This window comes from Lynx canadensis, chromosome F1 (genome assembly GCF_007474595.2).
Source record: "Lynx canadensis isolate LIC74 chromosome F1, mLynCan4.pri.v2, whole genome shotgun sequence".
Lineage (NCBI taxonomy): Eukaryota > Metazoa > Chordata > Mammalia > Carnivora > Felidae > Lynx > Lynx canadensis.
Window position 1 is genome coordinate 16,118,177 of NC_044319.2, and position 19,047 is coordinate 16,137,223.

Here is a 19,047-nt window from a genome sequence, read left to right on the forward strand (position 1 = left end):
ATTTAAAAAATATATTTGCTTATTTAAGTAATCTCTACACCCAGTGTGGGGCTTGAACTCATGACCCTGAGACCGAGAGTTGCATGCTTTCCTGACTGAGCCAGCCAGGTGCCCCTGCACTGTTTTTTGTTGTGGGAGGGTGGGGGCGTGGTTGCTCAAATGCCACTCTATTAAGGAAACCTTATTCCATGTATGGGAAATTATTTCTAAACATGTATTTATTGAGATGGCATTTTAGCAAAATGCCTTAATTTGGAAATTAATCCTGAAATTGTTACTAGTGTTTTCCATTAATAAATTTCTATACTTTTTTAAAAAGTTTCTTGTTTGATATGCTTCTTATTTTAGCTCCTTTCAGTGAGTAATATATTTGAATAATTTCTTTTTAAAAATTTAACACATTTCTCTCAGGGTGTCTTATAGAATGATTTTTCTTACATCTATTTCTTGGGTGAACATTTTCTTAACATATGGTATTTTTGACAGAGTCTGCTCTCTTTCCCCAATGTTAATGAAAAGGCTTTATCTTGGAAAAAGTGGCTGTGTGATTTAAGTAAATACCTTTTTGTTTAATAGCAATTTTTTTGGAGTATTCACATGTAATACATATTTGAGAATTTGGAAAACACTGAAATGAAGAAGAAAATAGAAGTTACTCAAAATTCCACCAGAGTTGAGATTTTGGCGTATCTCCTTTCCACATCCACATGTGCTCTCCTCCCACCTCTTCATAGAAATCAGCAACCACAGCAGACCCTTTTGTGTTTAATTAGTACTTTCTGTGGGTATAGCCTTCTGGGAAAAAAATTATACTGTATTATTTGTCAATAAGCCATTGCCTCCTGCAAAGAATACACTTATTCTAGATTATTTGTGTGTATGTTAAATAGTGTGACATGTATAGAAATGTTTGCCATGGTGTATGTTGTTAGTATTCTTCTTTTGTTCATTTTTGAGAGAGAGCATGAGCAAGGGAGGGGCAGAGAGAGAGAGGGAGACACAGAATCTGAAGCAGGCTGACAGCTCAGAGCCTGACATGGGGCTCGAACCCACAAACTATTAGATCATTACCTGAACCGAAGTTGGATGCTTAACCAACTGAGCCACCCAAGTGCCCCTTTAATATTCTTTTCATGATGTTATTGGTTACTCAGTTTGTCTCAATAACTGTAGATCTTGATAACCATTGTTCCTGAAGATACTGCACCTCACCAGTCCTTGGATCACCATTCCAGCTTATTCACAGACTCTAGAATTCACAAATGATTTTAACCTTGTTGTTGGAAGTAGCAGCTTGTAAGACACGGACAAGATGTAATGTGGTTTGATCGCTGTCAGTGTACTGCTATGTCCTTCTCCAAAAAGAGAAAAGTGTAGTCTTATTTTTTCCTCTCATAATTCTCTAGTACGTTGGCTCAGTCCCATATATTTAATAACCTTTTTTTTAAGTTTATTTATTTATTTTGAGAGAGAGAGTATGGCAGAGAGAGAGAGAGAGAGAGAGAGAGAGAGAGAGAGAATCCCTACAGGCTGTGCAATATCAGTGTGGAGCTTGATGCGGGGTTCAGACTCATGAACCATGAGATCATGACCTGAGCAGAGATCAAGAGTCAGATGCTTAACTGACTGAACCACCCAGGCACCTCTTAATAACCTTTTTAAAGAGAAATTCTGAGCTTTGCCATCTACTTGAGAATTTGCCAAGTTCCCTTGACATTTTTGGTGCGGCCAAAGATTAAGACATGAAATAGAAGGAGATATGAGAGAGGAGAAAGAAGAATAAATATGGTTGGGATTTGACTCAACTGATGTATCAATAATTATCTATAGGCATTCCCCTATATTTACATATAATGCTTTCTTAAAAATATGCTGAAGTTGAATGTGTAAAAAGTAAACAATAGACTTCACATTTTATTTGAGGTTAGGATGTGGGGAGTACTCAACTAAAAGTAGTTTAAAGTTTCTGTTTATACTTTGCCTTGAGACATATTCTTCAGTGACTTATTTCTAGGGTGTTGTTTGATTCTGTTTTCTTTAACACTTAAGTTATTGAGCTAAATCAAGTAAGTATCCACTTGAGGCTAAATATTTCTGCTTTTGGCTTACCTAATGATTCCTTCTCACCCACCCTAAGCACATTCAACTTACACGCGCTGGACTGTAAGCACCATGTTCACTGCCATATTCTCCAGCACCTAGAATAATACAAAGTCTACAGAGGGCACCCCCAAAATATTTATTGAACGAATGTGTGAATTCATCATCTTAATTGTATAAAATTTGAGGCCTACAGTTCTTATTTATATCAGTCCTTTGTTTTGTTGTTTTTACTCATTTACGTAAAATTATAATGGGATAACATACTAAGATATTTAAATATTTTTGTTAAGTACTGTGGTACAAACGTGATACTACTGCTGGATGTGAACTTTAAAAGTGTGGAAGTCAGTTAATTTAAGAAACTTAATTTGGCAATGGAAAGGCAGTTTAGGATGTAACTATTGGTTCATAGGTCTAAGTGTGGCAATTGGAAGTTTGAGAACCACTTATTTTTGAGTGTGATAGACTGTATGAGAAAAGGTAGAATACATGGATACAACAAAAATAGAAAAATGAGGAAAGACCCCATACTTCTAAGAAATGCTGTTGGTGGAAGTGCTCTCATTTCAAGCAAATAACAAAATATTAAGAGTTTTAAGCTAACACAATTCAGTGAATAATTTGAATTCCCTTTATCTAAAGGGAAGGATTTGTTCATGTTTGGAGAAGTCTCTTGTATCTCTCAGTGTGAGGTTATGACCTTTGTTAAACTCTTCTTCATCGTGGTTTCATTGTTCAACCTATGGTGGCCTGAGAGATTTGGAAGTTCTTTTGTGCTTCAAGTTTACAATTTTGAGATGGTGTGATGCTACTTTTGGAACCAAGGAAGAGAATAGCTTCTGAAAGTGTGGGATTTAGAGGACTTCTCCACTTTAGGGAAAGAGTATAAGCCATTGACATATATTTTTTATAGTATTCACCAAGGTGGCTTAATGCTAATAAAAGAAATCATTTCAACTGGGAATCCTGCAATGCATTTATAACACAGCATCACTGTGATAACACTCGAAACTCTTTTAATCATGTTACCATGTTTACTTATTGCTAAAACCAGTATTTATTTCATTTTTAAAATATTTTTTTTAATGTTTATTTTTGAGAGAGAGGGCAAGAGTGGGGGGGAAGGAGCAGAGAGAGAATGAGACATAGAATCTGAAGCAGACCAGGCTCTGAGCTGTCAGCCCAGAGCCCGATGCAGAGCTCAAACTCACGAACCATGAGATCATGACCTGAGTCAAAGTTGGACGTTTAACTGACTGAGCCACCCAGGAACGCCAGTATTTACTTCATTTTGTGCTTCAGTGTCTAGCCCACTGAAGCCAAGGGAAGTGAGAAGAGAAATTGCACTTAGAGAACTTAGACTAAAACCTTGTTTGTGTGTGTTCTTTGGGAATATTTAGATGCCAGCACCATTCTTAGGATTACCTTAGGATTCATTTGTTGCAATATAGTATATTTTGAGGCCTAGAAACATCTATAAATAAATAGAGCTCCTTTTGTGAACTTCAGTTAATTAAACATCTTTATTACCAGGTTTAAATGCTAAAGTTGAAGAAACAAACTATATTTGTAAATTAAATGTTATATATTACGTATACTATATAAACATATAAATACAAGCTTATGTAAATATAAGCAAACTATATAAAATGTTTTGTATTATATATAATACATGTAAACATTTGCATATATGTGTATATGTATATGCTTAGACTATATCTGCTAAAGTAAATTGTGACCATGGAAAGGAATAGATTCAAAAATTAGGAGAGAGGGGTATCAAAATGCAGTTAAAGCTTTTGCCTAATGGTATCTCCATTTTTATTCTTTTAGGTAAGCAGAATTTTATATAGTTTCTGTACAGCATTCAAACGTTCTTCCAGACAAGTGTCTGATGTTAAAGACTCAGTTATTCCTACCCCTGACAGTGACGTGTTTACCTTCAGTGTCTCCTTGGAGGTAAAAGAAGATGATGGAAAAGGAAACTTTAGGTGAGGTTATTTGGGAAGAATAAAAGTTGGTATTGTGCCTGAAATATAGTATTGGCTAACATAAAGCTTCCAGAGGCTATACAATGTTGGTATAAAGCTTTAAAATGATAAAAAGAAATATTTGGCAGGTGAATGAATGTTTTATTATTCTCATGCTTTCAGATACTTTATGTAAAATATTTTCTCCATATTTATGAATAATGATATTATAGAAAATTGTAGTAAAATAATAAAAAGAATAAAAAACTAAACTTTTGTCAACCACAATCACTTTTAATACTTGATTTATTCCCTTTGTTTATTTCTAAGGGGTATTTTTATACAGTTGTATATACACAGGTTTTTTTTCTTTTAACTTTATTATGTAAGAATTTTTCCATTAAAATGTTCTTAATTAAAATCATTTTTAATAGTACCAATAATATATTGGGTGGTTTGATCATCATTTAACCATTTTCTTCTATTGTATATTTAGAATGCTTTTCTCCTGTTCACAAATAGACAGGTGATAGGATATAGTTATGCTCTTTAACAGCCACTTATGTGCCTTTAATTCTTTAAAAAAAATTTTTTTTTAACGTTTATTTATTTTTGAGACAGAGAGAGACAGAGCATGAACAGGGGAGGGGCAGAGAGAGAGGGAGACACAGAATCTGAAACAGGCTCCAGGCTCTGAGCTGTCAGCACAGAGCCCGACGCGGGGCTCGAACTCACGGACCGTGAGATCATGACCTGAGCCGAAGTCGGACGCTTGACCGACCAAGCCACCCAGGCGCCCCTATGTGCCTTTAATTCTAATAAGAATTGTTAGGTAGAGTTTTTTGTCTTTTTTTTTTTAATAGATATAGAAATTGAGTCTTAGATAAATTGCTCAAGGTATTTTTTCTTTTCAGATAAGATCATGTATCTATATCTGTCTCCCCCCCCCCCCACCGTGTGTGTGTGTGTGTGTGTGTGTGTGTGTGTGTGTGTGTATTTAAGTTCAAGTTAGTTAACATACACTGTAGTATTGGTTTCAGGAGTAGAATTCAGTGATTCATCTCTTACATATAACACCCAGTGCTCATCCCAACAAGTGCCCTCCTTAATGCCAATCACCCATTTAGCCCATTCCCTCCCCCCCCCCCCCCCCCCCGCCCCCAGCAACCCTCAGTTTGTTCTCTATAGTTAGAGAGTCTCTTTTGGTTTGTCTCTGTTTTTGTCTTATTTTTCCTTCCCATCACCCATCTAGCCCATCCCTCACCCAACTCCCTCCATCAACCCTCAGTCTGTTCTCTATCCTTAAGGCTCTTATAGTTTGCTTCCCTCTCTCTCTTTTTGCCCTTCCCATATGTTCATCTGTTTTGTTTCTTAAATTCCACATATGAGTGAAATCGTGATATTTAAGATAATCTATATTTTAGACACTTAGATTGTCTTAATGAATTCTTAAGAATAGTCAGTCTGGTATAGATGCTGGAGAGGATATGGAGAAATGGGAGCCCTCTTGCACTGTCGGTGGGAATGCACACTGGTGCAGCCACTCTGGAAAACCGTGTGGAGGTTCCTCAAAAAATTAAAAATAGAACTACCCTACGACCTAGCAGTGCTACTGCTAGGAGTTTACCCAAGGGATACAGGAGTGCTGATGCATAGGGGCACATGTACCCCAATGTTTATAGCAGCACTTTGAACAATAGCCAAATTATGGAAAGAGGCTAAATTTCCATCAACTGATGAATGGATAAAGAAGATGTGGTTTATATATACAATGGAATACTACTTGTCAACGTTTATTTATTTTTGGGACAGAGAGAGACAGAGCATGAATGGGGGAGGGGCAGAGAGAGAGGGAGACACAGAATGGGAAACAGGCTCCAGGCTCTGAGCCATCAGCCCAGAGCCCGACGCGGGGCTCGAACTCACGGACCGCGAGATCGTGACCTGGCTGAAGTCGGACGCCCAACCGACTGCGCCACCCAGGCGCCCCAAGGAATACTACTTGTCAATGAGAAAGAATGGAATCTGGCCATTTGCAGCAATGTGGATGGAACTGGAGGGTATTATGCTAAGTGAAATAAGTTAGGCAGAGAAAGACATCATATGTTTTCACTCATATGTGGATCCTGAGAAACTTAACAGAATACCATGGGGGAGGAGAAGGGGAAAAAAAAGAAAGTTATAGAGAGGGAGGGAGGCAAACCATAAGAGACTCTTAAATACTGAGAACAAATTGAGGGTTGGTGGGGGGTGGGGGAGAGGGGAAAGTGTGTGATGGGCATTGAGGAGGGCACCTTTTGGGATGAGCACTGGGTATTGTATGGAAACTAATATATATATATAGATATAGATATCTATGTCTATATCTATATATCTATATCTATAGAATAGTCAGTATGGCTGAGGCTAGAATTTAAGTTGCCCCTGATCCATAGCTCTTTTTCCATCTCTTATTTATATTTACTTGAGTTTGTAGGTTACAGTTATCTCAAATTGTAGATGTTTTAAAGTAAGCTCTTCTCACTTTGTTTGCCTTGGGTTTCAGTGTGTTAAAGGCTCTTACAACCACACAACCAGCTGAACCAGAATAGTGAGTCTTAAAAAATAATTAAATAAGCTATATTCCTAAATTTGTTAAATTTAGAAACTAAAGTTGAAATGATGTCATTTAAAGAATCTTGGATTTTAACCTTTGTTAAGTAAAATATAAGGCTCTTATAAATCCAATTTAGAAATTAATTAGTGACTTTGTTTTGCTGACTATAACATTGGTAGTTAGCTACTTGGGCAAGATGAGTTTAGCACACCTTAAGAATAAGGGTGCTGGAATTCTAAACTTGCAGTAGATTATTTTATTGTGGTGTTGTACTGATAATTTCTGTTCTTTTTGCATATTTCAGTCCTGTGCCTAAGGATAGAGAGAAATTTTATTTCAAGTTAAAACAAGGAATAGAGAAGAAGGTGGTAATTACAGTGCAGCAACTTTCTAACAAAGAATTAGCTATTGAAAGGTAAGCAGCTTGCTCCTAAATGCTACCAAAAACTTGTATTGACATTGCTGTTGTGTTTCAAGAGACATACTGTTGAATCTCTCAGCTTTATTACTTGCTGTGTCTTTTTACCATACTTGAGTTTCTCCATGTAAAAATGAGAATGAGAGTCATAATGCTTTACCCACTTCAATAAGTTAAATGTAACTGGTTTATTGAAAGTCTCAGTTGATGGGAGTGCCTGGGTGGCTCAGTTGGTTAAGCTTCCGACTTTGGCTCGGGTCATGATCTCATGGTTTATGGATTTGAGCCCTGCATCGGGCTCTCTGCTGTCAGCTGAGAGCCTGCTTCAGATCCTCTGTCAACCTCTCTCTCTGCTCTTTCCCCTTTCTCATTCTCTCTCTCTCAAAATAAATAAACATTTAAAAGATGGTTAAAATGGTAAATTAAAAAAAAATCGCAGTTGATGGGGGAAATAAACATGATTCCCCCCACCCCCCACCCCGTGCCAGTAATAACTACTTCGGCTCTGTTTGGTCATATCCCTTTTTCCTGCTGTCCCTTATTTACATGTAGGACAAATACCTTAAATTCTCAATCATCTCTGATAATTAAAAAGTACATTTAGTTATTGGACTTTCAGGGGCTTAAGAAAAATAGATACATATCTTTTAAATATATAAATATACATACAGACACACACATATACACACACAAATGTGTGTGTGTGCATTTACATATTTTATGTATATATTTGAACATGTAAAAACAAAACAAAATCTTGTAGGACAAAAGGTCCTATAAACAAAGAATAACAAATGATAGTTGTAGAAAAAGTATTTGTACTATAGATGACAGATGAAGGCTAATGTCTGTAATATACATAAATTTCTTAATTTGTAAAAAAAAAAAAAAAACAATAAAAAGCAAGAATCAACAAATCACAGGAAAGCTATTCACATGGCTAACAAACATATGTATGTAAAGATGTCCCAATTCATGAATAGAGAGGGAAATGTAATTAAGGTAGCAGTAAGATACCACATTGGCAAAAAGAACACGTCAGGCTGGTGGGAATATGGGGGAAGGGGTAAAGTGTGTATATATCCCCTTTTTGAGAAACAACCTGGCAACATCTATAAAAGTAAACAAAACAAAACCCAAATCTATAGTTGCATGCATCAGTCTCCATTCTAGGGAATCTATTCCATTAAAAATAAAAGTACCACTGTCGAAGGACATATTTCTGAGGGTGTTTATTACAGCCCTTTTTATGGTGATAAAAAGCCAGAAACAAAAACAAATGCCTATTCACTTGGTTTCTAGAAGTGGGAGCAATTGGTGACAGTCATAAGAGAAAGAAAAGCCTCTTCATCAAGATTGCCGTAGACTCTGACTCCTCCCTCCCCATCTGTAGACTAGGATGAAGGCGGGAGCCAGTTGAGGTGCTGGCTGATGGGATCATGGTCACCGCTGTCCCTCTCAAGCGTAGGAGAAGGTGTCTGGCCCCCAATTATCTGCAGCTTTCTTTAGAATGTCAGGAATTTAGCTGTGCTTTGTTCCCATCTTTGGGTTTAACTGCTGGTATCCAGATAACAGGAAAAGTTCTGCTGTATAATTCTCTCTTATAGTTGTCATCTTTTTTCCTTTTTTAGTGGTAATAAAAAAATAATTTTGAGTCATACAAGTTCATGAAACATAGCTAAAGATTAAAGGTATTATTGACTTTGAATATTTTAGTCCTAAAAGAATGATGATGAGAATGTGTTGTTAACAGTAGCTCTAGCAATGTTTGAATCTTTTTATTTGGAAGTATGCAATTTCAAACTTCTCGAATAGTTAAAAAAAATGGTACAGAGAACATCTGTGTACTCTGCTTAGAATCATCTCTTGGTAACATTTTGCCCCATTTGCTCTGCACCCACTTTCTCAATCTCTCTCCTCTCTGTCTCTCAATCTTTCCCTACCTACCTACCTACCTACCTACAGACAGACCCACATTATTGTTTTTCTGAACAATTTTATTCCTATATAATTCCTTAGGAAATGAGTATTTCCTAAAAATAAGGATACGGATATCTATTATATAAGCACATTATTTGTAGCAACTTCTATAAATTTAGCATTCCTAGAATACTTTTTTAAATTTAGCATTCGTACAATACTTATTTATATATTTTAGAGAGGGGGGAGGGGGAGGGAGAGAACACAAGTAGGGGAGGGCCAGACAGAGAGGGAGAGTGAGAAATCCAGAGCAGGCTCCACACTGACATCGTGGAGCCCTATGTGGGGCTTGAACTCACTGTGAAACCATGACCTGAGCTGAAACCGAGAGTCAGACGCTTAACTGACTGAGCCATCCAGGTGCCCCATATACAATGCTTTGTCTTTAACCTACCATTTGTCTCCAGTTTTGTCACTTATCTCAGTAGCGTCCTTTTTTCCTCCAGCTCAGGATTTACACTAGGGTCAGATATTGCATTTAGTTGCCATATGTCTTTGGCTTTCATTAATGTGGTAATATTTCCACAGCCTTTCTGTGTTGCTTATGACATGGAATTTTTGAAGAATACATCCATTTTCCCACTTTTTAATGTAACATTACTAATTTGGGGTTTATCTAATACTACCTTGTGATTAGATCCAGATTACTTCTTGCTCCATAGGTGATATTGTCTCCTTCATAGTGGATTGCATTTGGAGGTGCCTGATAACTATCTGTCCCTCCCTGGTGATGTTAATTTTGGTTGCGAAAATGTGATTGTGAAAATATCTGATTTCTCCACTGTAATTCCCCTTTTTCTCCCCCCTTGCAACAAATAAGCAGTCTGTAGGGAGATGAATGAAAATATCCTGCTTCTCATAAACATTTTCTTAAGTTAACATTCATTCAAATTCTTGTCTGATCTTATCTTTACTGTGAGGAATGCAAAATTAGAACTTTCAATCTCCTGCACCTTCTTGGTAGTTTAGCAGTCAGCCCTAGGCATTCTAATGTAAGCCAAAGATCTCCCTTCTCTTCCACTTATTTATCTGTTTATTATTGGTATAGACTCTTGAATTTCTCTCCTCCTCCCCTGCAGTGCTTTATAATTCACTAATTATCTTGGTGATCATTGTCCAGAATTTGCCACTGGGAGTCCCTTCACACCCTATGTCTTTACCTTTCCGGCGTAACAAAAGGCAGCTTTCCAGTTAATAAGTTTGTACTAACACAGACAAAGAAGTATTAGGTGTTGAGTAATTTAACTCTTAATAATCATTATTAAAAATCTTGGAGTTTTATGGTGAAATGGTATGTTCTGTCTCTGCTATAGAGGCCTGTGCCCTGCTTGTTGTGTTAGGCAGTCCTTCCTTTTCCCAATGAGAAACTCTCAAGTTTGGTCAACTTGAGTATATAAACATTGATGATTATAGGTAAAATAGTTGAATGCCTGCTTATAATGTTTTCTTCATTAGCTTAATTAAACATTTACACATGCTTTCTAAATATATTATGCAAAATAATAACTTAGAAATGGGGCATTTTGCCCACTCTCCTATTCGTAAAACAATTTCATTCAGACTGAATAATCTTCAACATCGATTTCTTCATCATCATGCTTTTTGAGTAATTTTAAGGGATTTTTACAGAGCACATTATCTCAAGTTCTGCTTAAGTTGTTTGAGATAAGCCCTTTTTTTGATCAGTGTATATTGCTCTCATTAGATATTTGGGGTGCTTGGGTGCATCAGTCGGTTAAGCATCTGACTCTTGATTTCAGCTCAGGTCATGGTCTCACAGTTTGTGGGATCAAGCCCCATGTCAAGCTCCATTCTGGCAGTGTGGAACCTGTTTGCGATTCTTTCTCCCTCTTTCTGTGTTCCCCCCCCACTTGAGCTCTCTCTCAAAATGAATAAACATTAAAAAAAAAAAAAAAGAAATTTTACCTAAGCCACAAGTGCCCGTTTGTATAGAATTAGGAATTAAAAACAAAACAAAACAACTCATTCCATATATAACCACTTACTATATTGGTTTTATTTTAATATAGTTAATCTTGATGGTATTATCTAACAACTCTGGGTTCATATATCTGGCATTAATTACTAAACCCATGTTAAGTTTCTTTACTTCTTTTCTTTTCTTTTCTTTTCTTTTCTTTTCTTTTCTTTTCTTTTTTCTCTTCTCTTCTCTTCTCTTCTCTTCTCTTCTCTTCTCTTCTCTTTTCTTTTCTTTTCTTTTCTTTTACCACGTTTTGTCAGATGACCTCTATAAATACCCAAACTAAAATTGACTGAGATTGCTTTAGGCTAATGGTTCTTCAAACAATACTTTGTTCAGCATAACACACAGAATTTCCTGTGATATTGGAAATTTTGTTACTACTTGGATTTGTATTTTTTGGAAAAAGAAACTTGCCTTTTATTAGATTATATGTAGCATTTCATGTGTTTAAATTATAAAATGTAAATGGTGGAATTTAAGGTAATCCACCAGGTGGCAGTCTTGTCAAGAGGATTAACACCTCTGAATCTTAAACATGGTCTTAAACAAAGTTTGTCATATAAAGACATTGATGTGAAAAAAATCAGATTACATCATTTTGGCTTATCTTCTGAAAGAGAAAATGATGTATTGTTTTTAAAAACAACTTCTCATTGTGTGAAATTTCCAACATATGTGAAAGTACAAAGAGTAATATATTGAACCTCAGTGTACCCATCACCTACACCAGATGCTAATTTTCAAGATTTGGGCTTTTTTTTTTTTTTTAATATTTTTATTCTGAAAGAGTCCATTTATCTGTGTATTCAAGGGTTCAAGCCTTCTTCCTTTGTAGATATTAAACAAATTATACTGAGATTATCTTTCTTGACTTCTTTGAAGGCAAATACTATGTCCTTTATTTCAGAATCTCCAACATCTAGCACATTGCTAGCAACACAGAACTTTGTAGTTAGCTACTTAATCCTTACTTAGCACTTGCTGTGCTGGGCATGGTTCTCGGTGTCATTGATGAGGTGTAGCTACTATTATCTTCACTGTACATTTGAGGAAACTGAGGCACAGAACGGTTCAATAACCTGCCCAGGTAATACAATTAATATTTGAATTAAGTCTGTCTGATATCAGAATAAAGAACTTGTTGAAAAAAATGAATAAAAGGTATATAAAAATTCTATACAGTATCGACCAAACTCATTGTTACATTGAGGGACACTGCACCTGATAGAATCCTACCTTGTTTAGAGAAGATGTGAAAACTGCTTTCATATCTTGAAAATTTCTAATATTCTTTTGCTTTTTTTCCATGACCCATGTTACATTTTACATATTGAGCTTTATTTAGGAACTGTACATGAGAGAGAAAATAATAACAGACAACAATCATTGAGCACTTACTACGAGATGGCCATGGTACAATTATCATAATGACGTGTGAGGAAGGTTTTATAATTATTACCACATTTTTGCAGATGATGAAACAGGTTTCAAGAGGTTAAGTAACCTTGGTCACTTGGCCAGAAACTGGTAGAACCAGGGTTTAAACCAAAGCCAGCTGGTTCCTGAGTGTGTACTCTAAAAGACTAAAGGCTGTACCCAACTAAATCTTGATTGTACACTAAGCTGAAAATTAAACCAGTTAGAAAATAAATGAACTGGTATTCTTTGTTGTATTTCTAGCAGAATTGGAAAATGAGAATAGAGATGTGGGGGTGTCCAAGTGATTACTCAGTGACTTCAAACTCAGGGGCACCGTGTCCTGGGAGAAAAGCTGATTGATTTGTAGAAGAGAAAACCAACAATAACAACTGAAGGGAGGAAGCAAGATGATTGCCCTCTGAGATGTGTGAGAAGAGCAAGACTGAAACCCAATTATTGCAAGCCCCCAGTTGTAAATGTTAAAGTGTGCAGATTTGACCAGGCCGTGCTCTTCTGGTGTTTCCAGAGTAGAAATGGCAATCATCTCTATGCCCGACCAGCTGAAATTTCTGTGGTTTTTGGTATTACCACAAGTAGAAATACTGCAAAAAAAATTTCTTGCAAAGTACTGAATTGATACGGATTTTAAAAGCTTTATCTCGTGTTTAAGATACACTGTTACTAGCACTATTACATAGCACCTACCTCGATGCTTTGAATAGGTGGTTGGTTACGTGTCATACTCGAGAAGTGAGGGGGAAGTGTTTCAGTTTTTGTTGTGTTAATTTTCTGACTGGTTGATTTTTGCCAAGTATTCTTATTTTGTAATAAAATTCAGGGCAGTAATACAATATACGCTTACAAAATGGATCTCCATAAAATTCCCTAACAAGAAGTGGAATTCTAATGATGTTAATTTCAGGCCTTGTGGAAGGTTAGTTGGGAAGAGATTTTTGGCTTCAGGGTTTATATCTTTCGAATCACTCTGTTCCCAGGGATCTGCCCTGATGCTTTGCTGTGTGAATCAAAATGAAATATGGATATAGCAAGTAAAGGATGATTATTAGGTTTGTTATGAACATATAACTCTGTTTGTACTGAGTAACGTAGACCACACTGCTAGAAAGAAAGGATTTGCATGAGTCACTTTGATCCTAATATTGGAGAATACATCCGTTACACATACATTAAAAAATACATAACACATCATTAACAGAAGGTAGTTTGATCATTTGTGGAGTAATTCAGAGATGTGCTTGTTTCGGTTGTATATCCTTCTTCACTTCTTAACTTGTGCTTGCTGGCTTGCAGCAAAAACCATATAATGAGACACTGAAGTGTTAAGTACCATACGGCATAGCGTGAGTGATTGAGAGGTACCTTTCCTTGTGTTATTTTCTTGAGGAAAAGATTTCCAAGTTAAGGAGTATTAAAAAAACTAAACAAGACAAAACAAAACCAACCACCTGGGGCTCTTTTCTTCTTTCAGCACAATTTTCTAATATGATTTGATAATCACTAATGTAGGGGAATGGTAGAACTTCCAACTGTTTATTACATTTGGGCTGATCTAATTTCACATTTGATCATTCTGACGGTCTTTTGCTGGGTTTACCTAGAACTTATTTTTACCTTCATTCTAGCAAGTTACAATTTTATTTAGAAAGAAGCTCAAGTCACTGACTTTAGGTTGCGTAGATGTTAGTTTGATTTCCATCTCTTATTCTTTTATAGAAATTAGTGTACCTATGAAACCTGTCAACAAAATCAAGATATTTTAAGATTTTATTAAAAGGTTTTAAGATTTCATTTTTTAAGTAATCTCTACTCCCAGTGTGGGGCTTGAACTTATAACCCTGAGATAAGAGTTGTACACTCCACTGACTGAGCCAGTCAGACACCCTAAGACCTTTAGATGTTGTAATAATTTTTCTTGGAGGACATCATTCTCCTCCATCCTGAAATGAGAGAAAATTAGTGGGGTGACCCAAAGTCTGCATAATATTTTAAAAAGATGTTCTATGAACATTTGTTCTCTTTTGGTTTTCTTTTAAGGCAGTCGAAAGATAACTTTCTTTTTCCTTAGGAGAATAAGGTATATTTATACAAAAAATCTTTCAGTGTTCTCTGATTTATTTCAAGGGACAATTGGTAAAGAACTATTGGCATTGCCAGTAGAACATTGGAAGCTTCTGTCTCGCAGTCTTTGGACTGGAACTTGTAATTAGGACAGAATTTTCAGTATCTTCCATTGCTGGCATGCAGTAGAGGGAAGTGTCACTATAGAAGTATGTATATAATGCTATTACTTTTTCAGCATTGTATTTTAAGAGTTTTTTTTTTAAAATATTAGCGTGAAAACATATTCCATAGCATGTTTTTATAAGTTGAACTGTTCTAGATGTCTTGGAATTCATCTTTAAATGAATTTTAAAATTAGAGATAATTACAGACTCACAGGAAGTTACAGTTATAGTACAGAGAGGCTCCATATACACTTCCTCCAGTTTCCCCCAATGGTAACATCATACATAATTATAGTGCAGTATACAAATTAGAAAATTTACATTGGTAAAGTAAATTTTATAGAGTCTATAGATCTCTATCGGAGGGAGCATTTTTTGAATCCTTTTGTAAATCATACTGTTCTTTTATAACATAATAATTTCTTAATTATTTTTCTAGTGGTGAGAGATTTTTAATTAGTTTTCTTTAACTTAAGGTGAGCATTCAAGGTAATTATGGACAGAGGGGCTCCCAGGTCCTGCTGAGGAGAGTTCCAGGTTGCTCAAATGTGTGTTTTTTTTAAAATTGAAATATATTTGACGTTATGTAAATTTAGCGTGTATAATATGTTGGTTTGATGTATTTATATTGTAATATTATTGCCTTTGTAGTAATAGCACCTCTGTCACCTCACGTAATTGTTATTTCTTTTTCATAAGATCTAGTCTCTTAGCAAGTTTGATTATAATACAATATTATTGTCTATACTCATGTATTGTACATTAGATCTCTAGGACTTATTTACTGCTAGTTGCAAGTTTGTGTCCTTAAACAACATCTCTCCTATTCCCCCACTTCCCAGCCCTGGTAACCACCTTTTAACTCCCTGTTTTCGTGAGTGTGGTTCTTTTAGATTCCACATGTAAGTGATATCCTGCAGTATTTCTCTGTCTGACTTATGTTAGTTAACACAGTTTGCTCAAGTTCCCTGTTGTTGAAAATGGCAGGATTTCTTTTTTTCTCATGGAAGAATAATATTCCATTGTACCTATATATACCACATCTTCTTTATCCATTCATCCACTGATGAGCTTTTAGGTTTTTTCCATATTTTGGCTATTGTGAATAATGTTGCAGTAAACTTGGGAGTGCATGTATCTCTTTTATATCCTATTTTCATTTTTTTATATCCTATTTTCATTTCCATTGGGTATATACTCAGAAATAGGATTGCTAGATCATATGGTAGATCTATTTGTAATTTTTTGAGGAGCATCCATATTTTTCCATAGTGGTTAAACCAAGTTACATTCTCAGCTTACATTAGAAAATGCTTTTTTAAAAAATGTATTGATATAAGAATTTTTTGGTGCTAACATGAGTATTAAGTAATCAGGAGAAGTGAGTATTTTAACTATATCCTATGCCAGTTACCAATTTATTGCCTCTTGGTTCCAGATCTACCCTCTTACCTTATCTACTTATGTATTTCTTCTTTGCGCAAGCACAATATTAAATTGAGCCAGTAGAGGGTGCTAGAGAGACATTGCAAAAGAAGGGTCTTCTCTTATGGTTCTGGTGCGATGTGGTGGTTGTTTCTTGCTCTAGCTGTAGGTTCTGGGATGTCCCGTGGTGCTGTGCTCCAGCTGTGCAGCCAGTGCATGCACTCCCTCCTCGAGCTCATAGTCCTAGTCCTGGTTCAGCAAGATCTTCCTGTGGACCTCCAGACACAGACACTGTGGACTTCGGGCCCTACACCATTCTGCCAGTGAGCTGGCTCCAGGAGTTCTGATTTCCTTTATTTTTACTTGCCTACCTGCACCCAGTGGGCTGTGTCCTGCTTGCTTGTGGTCCAGCTTTGCCTGGGAAGTCTAGCAAACTTTGCCATCTACTGTGCTACAGTCCTACCTTTTGTAGTAAGCTGTTAGAATACCAGCTTTAGGGAGAGGATCCTCCTTCCAGGTTTGCTCTTTCTTGGTGTTCTCTCCCTCAGCCTTAGGGTATTCTTTAGAATTCTCTTTATAGTTACTCTCCTATTATAGTTAATAATTCCTTATAGTAAACTTTCCCTGTTCAAATTACTGTATTTTCTTTCCTAATTGGATTTCAATTGACTAATTTAATTAGTACCTAATAAAATCAACCAGTCCCATAAAGTTTCAAATACATTTCTGGGGACTGGGAAGAAAGTGGTTATTTTAGATATTTTTTTTTTTTTGGTGTCATAATAGTAATAATGACAAGACTTAAAAACTAATGATTTCTACCCTATGTCCATTTCCACCCCGAGTGTTTAATGCACAGTTTTTTTCATACAAAAGAAGTCCTATAAAGTAAATTATCCTTTGGGTTAAATTTCTTAGTGTGTGGGGGAGGAAGCATGTTATTTTGCAGGGTGTCTTGGTATTCTTCCTAAAGCCTTATTCAGTTTGACTCCTCTGTATGATGTTTTTTGGTGGGGAGGGGCAAGGAGAGGTGTTAAGTATCTCTAGATATAATTATTTTACATTACTAGTAAGCATTATTTAAGTACTAATATTTTGTCCTTTATAATGGCAGTTCAGTTTTTTTTTTTTTTAAGATCTTTGGTTCATTTGAAGAGGGAGGAAGAACTACATAAAATGTTATTTTTGTATAGGAGAACATTAGGCAATTAACAAAAGTTAAATAAGTTACATGTGAAATTTTGTATTTGTGCTTTATTGATTTGGTCTTTTCTAACTGTTTTAATAAGTTTACTCACCTTTTTTATTCTCACATTTTCTTTCTTTTTCTTTCTTTCTTTTTCTTTCTTTCTTTCCTTTTCTTTCTTTCTTTCTTTCTTTCTTTCTTTCTTTCTTTCTTTCTTTCTTTCTTTCTTCTCTCTTTCTCTGTCTTTCCCCTTCCTTCCTTCCTTCCTTCCTTCCTTCCTTCCTTCCTTCCTTCCTTCCTTCCTTCCTTCCTGTGTGTATGTGCACAGCAGGCAGGGTAGGGGCATAGGGAGAGCAAGAGAGGGAATCTTAAGCAGGCTGGCAGGCTGCCTGCCCAGTGCAGGGCTTGATTATGTGAGGCTCTGCCTTACAACTATGAGATCATGACCTGAGCCAAAATCAAGAGTCAGACACTTAACCAATTGAGCCACCCAGGCGCCCCACCTCATGTTCTTTTTCTAATTGTTACATGTTTTCTTTAAAGTTTATTATATATTTTGGCAAGTTATTTCATTATTCCACTATACTGTAGAAGATTGTTATTTTTTTCATAACTGATCAAAACTTTATATAGCTTGATTCAAGGTTTTTATTTATTTTTTTAAAGTTTATTTATTTTGAGAGAGAGTTCAATAAGGGGGGGGGGCACAGAGAAAGAGGGAGAGAGAGACTCCCAAGCAGGCTCCATGCTGTTGGTGCAGAGCCCAATGTAGGGCCTGATCTCACCAACTGTGAGATCATGACCCGAGCTGAAATCAAGAGTCAGGCACTTAACTGACTGAGCCACTCAGGAACCCCTAGTCAGAGAGAGAGAGAGAGGGAGAGGGAGAGGGAGAGAGAGAGAGAGGGAGGGCGAGCGAGCAGGGGAGAGGAGCAGAGGGAGAGAATCTTTTTTTTTTTTTAATTTTTTAAAAATGTTTATTTTTGAGACAGAGAGAGACAGAGCATGAATGGGGGAGGGGCAGAGAGAGAGGGAGACACAGAATCGGAAGCAGGCTCCAGGCTCTGAGCCATCAACCCAGAGCCTGACGCGGGGCTCGAACTCACGAACCGCGAGATCGTGACCTGAGCTGAAGTCGGACGCTCAACTGACTGAGCCACCCAGGCGCCCCAGAGGGAAAGAATCTTAAGCAGGCTCCACTCTCAGCACGGAGCCTGATGTAGGGGCTTGATCCCATGACCCTGGGATCATGACCTGAGCCAAAATCAAGAGTTGGATGCTCAACTGAGACACCGAGGTGCTCAAGTCTTTTAAATGGAATTGAACTCCTGAGGAATCTATATTATTTTACACACAGATGGCATTGTGTGTAAACTTTATATTAAAGTTCTCTTAAAATGTAAATATCAAGATAGGGCTGTATAGAAGAGAGTTAACAAAGTAGGGCCGAAACTGCTATTCCTAAAGGTCTGTTTGTAGGGTTTGTTCTTCTTCTTTTTTTTAGTGTTTGTTTATTTTTGAGAGAGAGAGAGAGAGAGAGAAAGAGAGAGAGAGAGGGAGGGAGAGAAAGAGAAAAAAGAACGTGAGCTGGGAGAAGGGGTGGGAGACACAGAATCTGAAGCAGGTTCCAGGCTCTGAGCTCTCAGTGCAGAGCCCAGTGTGAGACTCAAACTCGTGAACTGCAAGATCATGACCTGAGCTGAAGTTGGACTCTCAACCA

At 36.7% G+C, this 19,047-nt stretch overlaps 1 protein-coding gene across 7 annotated transcripts in view; it reads left to right on the forward strand.

Annotated features, from left to right (window-relative positions):
- Positions 1-19,047, forward strand: part of RABGAP1L (RAB GTPase activating protein 1 like) — a 774,838-nt gene that overhangs the window by 86,708 nt on the left and 669,083 nt on the right. For 6 of the 7 annotated variants that reach the window (XM_030303098.1, XM_030303093.1, XM_030303096.1 and 3 more), the window contains 2 exons: positions 3,937-4,094; positions 6,974-7,084. In XM_030303098.1, coding sequence (XP_030158958.1) covers positions 3,937-4,094; positions 6,974-7,084 — 269 coding nt within the window. Of the gene's footprint in view, positions 1-3,936; positions 4,095-4,880; positions 4,906-6,973; positions 7,085-19,047 lie in introns of those variants that run through there. The other variant, XM_030303099.1, reaches the window with a different exon arrangement.